The sequence below is a fragment of the Agelaius phoeniceus genome, chromosome 18 (assembly GCF_051311805.1).
Source record: "Agelaius phoeniceus isolate bAgePho1 chromosome 18, bAgePho1.hap1, whole genome shotgun sequence".
Taxonomy (NCBI): Eukaryota; Metazoa; Chordata; class Aves; order Passeriformes; family Icteridae; genus Agelaius; species Agelaius phoeniceus.
In genome coordinates this window covers 4807933-4816894 of record NC_135282.1, presented here as the reverse complement: position 1 = coordinate 4816894, position 8962 = coordinate 4807933, and the positions used below count along the sequence as shown (strand labels likewise).

Genomic DNA, 8962 nt, shown 5'->3' with positions numbered 1-8962 from the left:
CCGCCCCGCGCCGCGTCCGCCCCCGCCCCGCGCTCCCGCCCCGCGCTGCCGGGAGGGGCCCGCAGGGGCGGGGGAGCCGCGGGGTTGCGGCACTCGGGAGGGGTCCCGGGGATGGAGCGGCGGGAGGAGGCGGAGATGGTCCCCGAGGGAGCGCCCATCCCGGCCGCGGGCACCCCGGGACGCGGGGACGCGGGGGCGCGGGAGGTGCGGGGGCACCGGGGGTGCAGCGGGACGCGCAGGGACAGCGGCTCCAGCGATTCAGGCGCCGGGGGCTGCAGCAGTCTGGGGATGCTGGTCCCAGGGGTGGGAGCACGCAGGGATGCAGCCACTAAGGGAATGGGGACTGGCTCCAGGGACACGGGCTATTAGGGATGCAGCAGTCGGGATGTGCACGGTTCTGGCTCCAGGGATGTGGGAGCACACGCATTCAGGGAGCAGGGAGCACTGGCTCCGGGAATTCCGGCCCCTTGTGCTGCAGCCCTCAGGTTGCAGGGGTTGCTTGTGTCCAAGAATAAATGCATCTGGCATGCAGGGGACAGGAGCTCCCAGAGAGGCAATGCCCAAGATGCAGGCAGCCAGGGAATGCCTCAGCGAGGATGTGAGGGTGTGCTGCAGCACCAGGGATGGGGGGAGACTGTTCCCAGATTGGAGCGTCCTTTACAACTCTTTAGTGCTAGTGGAGAAACTGTCGTGAGTCCTCCTGCTTGCCTTCTTCCTCCCCAACCCATTTCCTGTTCCCCTAAGCCAGTGCGGCCAGTTCTGGGAGCCCCAGGGGATCCAGAGCTCCAGTCCTTCCTCCTCCATTGCCCAGGTTCTGGGTGAGCAGCTGAGCTGAGCTGCCCGCGGGCAGATCCCGGGTCCAGGCAGATCCCGGGTCCAGGCAGAGCCCTGGTAGTGCTGCCCTGCCCTGCCCTGCCCTGCCCTGTGGCGGTGCCACGTGGAGCCGTGTGGGACACGTGTCACCGCCACAGGGCACAAGGAAAGCCCTGCCTTGTTTTGCAGATTTTTGCCATCCGGTGCCCACGCATCCTCCCCTGGCACTGCTCAGGGCTCTGGGAGTGGAAGCAGAGCTGTCCTGCACAGCCCCTCAGGTGTTCATGTGCTTCCTCTGAGCAGCTTCATCCCTGGCAGTCCTATCACGCACCTTGTTTTCCATCCTGGCACATTTTCTGCCTGCTGCTTGCTCCTGCTGCTTCCCCATGCCCCCACCAGCACATTCCCCAGCCCGGTGTGCTGCTGCAGGGCCCTGGCAGCGTTGTGTGCTGCAGGGTGAAAGGAATGAGTGTTTTTTTCTCCCTGCTCCTTCCCAGATCCCCCAGGCTCAGGCACAGCTCCTGCTCCTGGCAGACAGCGCTTCCCTCTGTTGGTACTCACAGGCTCCGCGGCCCTGGGCTCTCCCCTCCTTTCTCCCCTGCCTCTGCCTCCTGAGTTCTCTGCTGCCTCTGGACCAGCCCCTGGTCCCCAGCTCCACCACTCATCTCTTCCCTGCAGATCAGCCTGGCTTTCCTGCAGGCTCCAAGAGAGCTGGAGAGGGTGTGGGGTGGCAGGACGAGGACTGGCTTGAAACTGAGAATAGGTTTAGATAGAATATTGAAAATAAGTTCTTCCCTGGGAGTGGTGAGGCCCTGGCACAGGCTGCCCAGGGAGCTGCTCCATCCCTGGAATTGTTCAAGGCCAGGTTGGATGGGGCTTGGAGCAACCTGGCGTGGTGGAAGGTGTCCCTGCCTGTGGCAAGGGGCTGGAACAAGATGCACTTTAAAAGTTTTTTCTAATCCAAACCAATGATTCCATGATTCTGTGATCCCTCAGCACAGGGGAGGCCCCTCCAGGAGCACTGCCCCAGCTCCAGCCTAAACATTCCAGGAAATCCCAGCCCTGGCAGAACACGAGCAGAGTTTTGGCAACAGCTGAGGGGAGGACACTGGCAGTGTCTGCCCCAGGAGGACAGCTCAGGAAAAGGGAGAAGGAACCACTGGAGCCAGGAGGCTGCCCACAGACTGGGCTCCTGCCAGGGTGTCGCTGGCAGAGCTGTGCCAAGTGCATCCCAGGGCTTTTCCCAGCCTTCTGGGCTGGGCAGGGATGCTGTGCCTGACCTGGAATGGGCAGGGATGCTGTGCCTGATCTGGAGTGGGCAGGGATGCTGTGCCCGATTTGGGCAGGGATGCTGTGCCCAATTTTGGCTGGGCAGGGATGCTGTGCCTGGGCTGGGCAGGGATGCTGTGCCTGACACAGGCTGGGCAGGGATGCTGTGTCTGACCTGGAGTGGGCAGGGATGCTGTGCCTGACACAGGCTGGGCAGGGATGCTGTTGCCTCACCAAGCTCCAATGCAGCTTGCAAGGAATCAAGGGGGTCCCTGCTGCTCCATCCCTGGCCTCGGGGGTCCCTCAGCCGTGTGACTGCTGCGACACGGCCCCGCTGAGCCCCTGCCTTGCCCCAGGCAGGGGGAGGCCGTTGTGGCCGAGGCTGCTGGGCCCAGACAAAGCTCCATCCGCAGCACATCGCCTGAGGCCAGAGATTGGCTCCGGCTTTACGTCACCGAGGAGGAACGGCAGCATGAAGGGCTTTTTTTTTTTTTTTCCCTTCATTTTAATTCTCTTGCAATCTCTGTCCAAAAATAACCCAATCTCCCTCCCCCAGGAATGCTCTGCATCAGAGCCTTGGCTCCCTCGCCCCCTGTGCATTAGCCTGGCAGCTGCTGAGCAAAGCCATTATCGATGTCACAGCGTAACCTTGGTTAAAAGCACGCCCGGGGAGGGCAGCACTGTTGCATTGTTTTGGGTGCGGGGGGGGGCAGGGACAGATGGGAGCCCCGGGTTTCCTCGGCCGGGCATTCCCCGGGGTATGGACTGAGCATCCCCCTCCCTCCCCGCTGCCAGGGACACTTGGGGCTGCTGGCACCAGGGAACGCTGCTCCAGCTGGGGTGTCCCTGTGCCGCTGCTCCGTGGTGAGGTGACAGTCACTGTGCTGCCACCACCACCATGCTCTCTGAGCGGGCAGGGCCGTGCTCAGGCTCCCCTGGGCAGGACCTTGCCCTGCCCACACCTGGTGCTGGAGGAAAACCTCACAGGGGCTCCTTTCTTCCCCCACCGGGGCAGCTCAGCCCGGAGAGGTTCCCAGGGAGCAGAGAGGGGTTCCCCACTTAGGCCCAGGATTCTCCCAAGCCATGCCTGCCTGCTCCATGTGGGATGCAGCCCCGTGCACACCAGGGAAAGGTGAGGCAGCCCCCTCCTGGCCCCTGTAGTTCTGGGGAGCTGCCAGGTGACAGCCACAGGTTGTTGGGTGAGCAGGGCACAGGCAAGATGGGTCCCCACAGACCCCTTGCCCAATGGGGTTGGGCTATCAGGGCTCCCCAAAACTTTCTGCATGGCCTCTGTGACAGGGCCAAGGGTCTCTAGTGGGGTCCCAGTGCCTCGGGGCAGCACCCAGCCCCTCCACCCACTCTGTGAGACATCACTGGGCTGGGCTGGCGTGGGAAGGGGCAATGCTGACTTCAGGGGGTACAGGGGGAGCCAGCACTGGCTCCTGAGGGGTGACCCAGAGAGCAGAGATGTGCCCAGGGCCATGCCAGGTCACCTCATGTCCCAGCAGGGCTCAGATGCCTCCATCCCACAGGAGCAGGGGGCACTGTGAGGCTGCACCAGGGCAGGACCTGGCACTCAGAGCCAAGCCAGTGGCTTGGGGCCACCATCCCACAGCAGGGCATGCAGTGTACCCAGCCCTCACCCTGCCCTGCCTGCGGCCAGAGCGTCTGCAAACTGATTCCAGACATTTAAAAATACAGAACAATTGTTATCAAGGTTATACTGAACGCTAGAGCTTCCCACGGAACTACTTTATCATGTTCAAAAATATTTAATCCCAGCAATTTTCACATTGTTCTTATAAAAACAGACATGTATGAAGGGAAATGAAATGCTTCGTACATATTTTTTTTTTGGCACAATTTTTTTTTTCCTCTTTTTTTTGTTTTTTTTTTTTTCTTTTTTAACCGTTACAAATTACAAACACACATTCGTTGTTTTGAAAGGAAAACCCCTAAAGCCCAGCTGTACACTGCAGAGCTGCACCAACCACCCCGAGGAGCTCCCCCAGCCTCCCGCGCTCGCCATTGTTCTACAAGGACAAAAGAAGGACACCAGCAGCCAAGGACGTGGTGGTGGCTTCACTGGCCTCCTCCCCAGGGGCTGGCTGGGACACAGCAGGGACAGTGGTGGCCCTTTGGGGTCTGTGTCCCCGCTGCTGTGTGGCTCTGGCAGGGGTGATGCAGTGAAGGAGTGCAGGGGATAGCGAGGGTGGGACTGAGGGCGATTTCTGCCTGCTCTGCTCCCCACGGAGCTCCTGTGCTGAAGCCTCCACACATCCCAGCTGCCTCTCCTTCCCAACAGCTCCACCTTCATCCCCTGCACAGCACAGCCCGCCAGGGCCCCTCCTGCAGCAGGAGCCAGGGAGCCCAGCCCCTCCTGCTTACCCTGAGATGCTGCCAGGGGCACAGAGCCACCCTCGGCCATGCCGGGCCGGGGTGATCCTGGCAGGGTGATGGGAAGTGCTGCTGGAGAGGAACAACGGGCACAGAGCAGAGGGGCACCAACTGGGAGCTCTGCTTGCTCCAGGGAGGCTTCCAGGGTGACTTCCAGGGCTCCCAGTGGCAGGGTGGCACTCTCCACAGGTTGGTGCTTCTCCACGGAGCATCACCCCAGATCCTGGCTGGCTGCCTCTCCACATCCAAAGCGAAGTGGGAAAAGAAAGCAGCACGTACCTCGTGTGTGCCAGGCTGTCCCTGAGCCCTGCAGCGAGGACAGTCCCTGGGCCAGTGCCCCCTGAGCCCCCCGGGGGCTGCGGGGTGGGACCCTGCGGGGGACCCTGCGCTACCTCAGCTCCCAGCAATCAACCGCAGGCTCTTGCAATGGAGACATCTTTAATTTTTAACAACATCAGAACCGCAAAAAAATCCCCCTGCGTCTGTGTGGGCAGTGCCGAGGGACGCTCCGTCATGGAGGGGGACATTCTGCCACGGAGGGGGACACAGCAGTGCCCCCGTGCCCCCCTGGCCTCACCAGGACCCAGCTCTGCCCCGGCTCCAGCTGCTGCCTGTGCCCAGGGCTGGGCAGCACACCTATCGCAGTTTAAATAGAATAAATACAGTGAAGAAAACAGTAAAATCTTCAATAGAGAGGCAAAAGGAAAGACAACAGCAGGTCCGGGGGTCCAACCAAACTCCACGTGGTCTCTGGATTAGTTACTGAGGAAGTTCTATGAGAGCACATTAAGTTCACTGCTGGAGACTCTCTTACCACTGTCCTTATATTGAAACCTCGTATTCTCGTGTTTCCTGCAAGCAAGGAAAAGCCAGTTGAGGGCAGCAGCTGCATTTCAGGATCGTCTACCCATTCCCAGGCAGCAAGAGAGATCCTGGGTGTTGTTTTGTTCACAGAAGAGTGATGTCCTGGCAGCCAGGACCCCTCAGCCCCCTGGGCCTCCCATCCCATTATTCCCACAGAGCCTGGCTGGACTCATCCCAGCCACCCCTCAAAAATATCCCTAGGGAGAACAGGCACGGCAGGACTCACCCCTGTCTCATAAATCGGGTTGTCAAACTCCGTTTCTACCGTGATCTGGCTGTAGGGGTGGGAGTACATGAGGGGCAGGCGGAGGCTGGAGTAGTACCGACACCTGCGGCGAGAGGCGGAGTCACTGGGGATTCCAGAGCCACATCCCTCCATGCCAGCTCCTCCCAGCGCCCCGGGGAGTGTGGCTGGCGAGCGCGATGCTGGCCCCGCTCTGCGCCAGCCCCTGCAGCCCCACCTGGTGAGATAGATGTACGCTCCTCCCAGCAGCAGGGAGATGATCAGCACCGGGATGAAGATGGCCAAGGCCATATTTCCCCCCTCGAGCGACGTCTCTGCAGCAGCTTCTGCTACTGAAAGGACAAGATCTATTGTGGTGGCATTTGCAGGCACCGGGTGATCCCGTCTCTGCCTCTCCCCCTCCTCCCAGGCTCCACCAGGATGCTGTGCCTCCAGGAAACCCACGTCACTCACCTTCCAGAGCGTGTTCAAAGCTGTCTTGGTTCACTGGAAGAGAGATGGAGAGTTACTGGTCTGTAGCTGGCTTTGGCTGGGTGCTGGCAGCTGTTGCCTGCTGGGAAACCCAAACCTGGGATCTCCTGCCCCGTTTGGTCCCAAACCATGCTGTGAACTCCCAGTGATGTAAAGATGTGGCCAGGACTGAGCAGGCTGGGCTGAGCAGAGCCCAGATGCAGAGAAGCTCCAGCTCCCAGCTGAGTTCAGCTCCCAGCTAGGGCTGCAGCCAGACCAAGGTGTCTGGGCTGTCCCAGGCTGGGGACAGAGGTGTTGACTGTCCCCTTGCCCCCCTCCCCTTCCCTGTTACCTTTGCAGATGGGCAGGGGGCCACTCCAGTGGGATGGCTGGCCCAGGATGCATTTGATGGTCACCTCCCCCATCAGTTCAAAGCCCTCATAGCACATGAAGGTCAGGGACTCTCCTGGCAGGTAGAGGCGCTTGTAAAGAATTTGGTACCCATTTTCTGGCAGCCCTGGGTTATCACAGGCCAGCGACTCCTCAGCTGAAAGGGAATGAAACACATCCAGGGTGAGCCCGAGGGAGAGAAGGAGCCTGGTGGCAGTGAGGAAGCACCCAAGCTCTCACTTCTCTCTGCTTTCAGGTAGGAAGGATCTGCACCACCCCCACAGCTGGGCAGGGTCCTGGCTGCAGCAAAGTGCCACCCAGAGCCCCCAGAGAGGAGCTGGGCTGCAGGGGAGCAGGAGAGAGCACCCAGACTTACAGACACAGTGCGGGAGCCGCGAGGTCCAGATGGGGGTGCCGGTCTCGCGGCTGTAGCAGGTGAGCAGGGAGCTGCCCTCCAGCACGAAGCCAGGGTTGCAGGTGTACTGGATGGTGGTGCCCACCAGCAGCACTGGGTCCGAGATGAGGCGGGTGGAGTGCTCCACCTCCCCTGGGTCCGTGCAGTACATAACTGGGGAGAGAGGAGGGCTGAGGGGAGCCCCTTGAAGTTGGGAGCACCTCGGAGCTCGGGGACCCTCGGAGCTGGGGGACCCTCGGAGCTGGGGCCACCCTTGGAGCTGGGGGCACCCTCGGAGCAGGAGCCCCTCAGGGCAGGACCAGCACTGTCACAGGGTGTGGGACAGGGACAACAGCAGCTTCCTGTGGGCACACTTACTCTTTTCACAGAATGGGGGGTCGCTGCTCCAGCTGAGGTCCCACTGGCAGGTGAGGGTGTCACTGCCCACGATGTCATAGCCTGGGTCACACTGGTAGGTGATCTTGGCCCCTCTCACCAGCTCTGTGTGTGACGTGGTCTTCCAGCCGTTCTGGATCTCGGGCAGGTCAGAGCAGGAGTCGTTGCGGGACACCTCTGCAGCCAAGAGGGATTCTGGCTGTCACCCACCGAGCAGGAGCCATGGCACAGCCCTCCCCAGAGCCACCCCAGCTGGACACAGGGCTCTTCCCAAGGGCCTATCCCTCCCCACAGCTCCAAAAACGGCACAGCTGCTCTGCAGGCAGCATCCCCTGGGCACAGGGAAGGGCAGCAGTGGGAACAGGGGCTCTTTGAAGCCTCCCCAGCCCTGACCCTACAGGCAGAGGGAGGGCTGGGCTGGTGAAAATGGGGTCAGGATAAGCTGGAAGCAGCAGGCTCAGCTCCAGCTGTGGGTTCAGGAGAGGTGCCAGCACAGCACAGCTGGTTTGCTCACAGGAGGATTTGTTCCCTGCTTCCCCCAGGCTGGTTTGCTCAGGTGAGGGGTTGTGCCCTGCCCTCCCCAGCCCCGTGTGCTGCAGAGCACCGAGGAGGGCCCTGCAGCCTCCCAGGTGCTCTGCATTGCAGCTCGCTCTGTTTGTCGTAGCCAGGAATGTCAGCAGTGCAAGGAAAACGTGCCTTGAGGAGCCTGGCACGGGAAGCAGGGGGGGGGACAGGCAGCCATGGGGATGGAATGCCCCTCACAGTCCTTGTCCCTGCCGTGGGCACCCACAGGCCCAGCCTGGCAGGCACAGGGCACAGCTGCCCCACAGGACAATGGGACAGATGTCTCCAGGAGCCGCTCTGGAGCACAGAGATGGGGACATCCACCTCAGGAGCCCACCCAGGGACTGGCTTCAGTGACCACCCCTGCCTGACAGGATGTCTGTGGGGATCCTGTGTCCCTGTTTCCAGCAATTTCTTCCCCCCAGGGCTAAGAGGGACCAAACCTGCCTTGTTGCCAGCCTGGAGGAGGGGACACACACAGGGACACCCCAGATGTGACTGACACAGAGACCTGGGGGTCCTGCAGGAGGTTCAGGGTGGGATGAGAAGGGGGTGCTGGTGCCACAGGGGCTCTCCCTGCTTCTAGCCCCTGCACCTGGACATCCTGGGCTGGCTGTGTGTCACATCCTCACACCAGCACCCTGCTCCCCATACCTATGTAGTTCATGATGAATCCTTGCCCCTTCCCAAAGATGAGCCCAGCAGGGTCTGAGTGGAACTGGATGGTGAGGTCGGGGCTGGAGGAGTAGAGCTTCTGGGGGCCGCTGCTGCCCACGTACTGCCCCAGGATGCGGGAGGAGAGCTCGTCCCCGTCGTAGATGGTGAGGATGTCGCTGTTGGTGATGTTCAGGCTGAGAGGAGAGTTTGGTTAGAGGGCAGGGAGCCCAGGCAGGACACAGCAGTGCGGGGCTCAAGGGGCAGCCAGGTGACGTCCGTCCGGGTCACCTCCCTCCGGTCACCTCCCTCCGGTCACATTCCTCCGGGACACGGGACCCCGCACTTGGAAGTGCCGGTCTACAAGAGCCGCGCTTGTCCCCGCGGCCACCAGAGCGCAGTGGCGGCCCGCGGATGGCGGGGATGGCCGGGGACACCGGGCAGGGATGGCTGCCAGCCTCCATCCACCCCGGGAATGCGGCTGCTCCGGAGCAGAAGGGGATGGGTGGGCTAGCAGCTCTCCCCCC

General features: G+C 61.5%; 1 protein-coding gene across 2 annotated transcripts in view; it reads right to left on the bottom strand.

Moving 5' to 3' along the window:
- Positions 1–3819: 3819 nt before the first annotated feature.
- The window catches only part of SEZ6L (seizure related 6 homolog like), a 42354-nt gene continuing 37211 nt past the window's right edge, over positions 3820–8962 (bottom strand). Inside the window, exons 10-17 of one of the 2 annotated variants that reach the window (XM_054645809.2) lie at positions 8436–8632; positions 7200–7394; positions 6804–6995; positions 6390–6584; positions 6041–6073; positions 5805–5919; positions 5570–5672; positions 3820–5331 (exon numbers count right to left, since the gene is read on the bottom strand). In XM_054645809.2, coding sequence (XP_054501784.2) covers positions 5302–5331; positions 5570–5672; positions 5805–5919; positions 6041–6073; positions 6390–6584; positions 6804–6995; positions 7200–7394; positions 8436–8632 — 1060 coding nt within the window. In that variant the 3' untranslated portion in view covers positions 3820–5301. The remainder of the gene's footprint in view (positions 5332–5569; positions 5673–5804; positions 5920–6040; positions 6074–6389; positions 6585–6803; positions 6996–7199; positions 7395–8435; positions 8633–8962) is intronic. The other variant, XM_054645810.2, reaches the window with a different exon arrangement.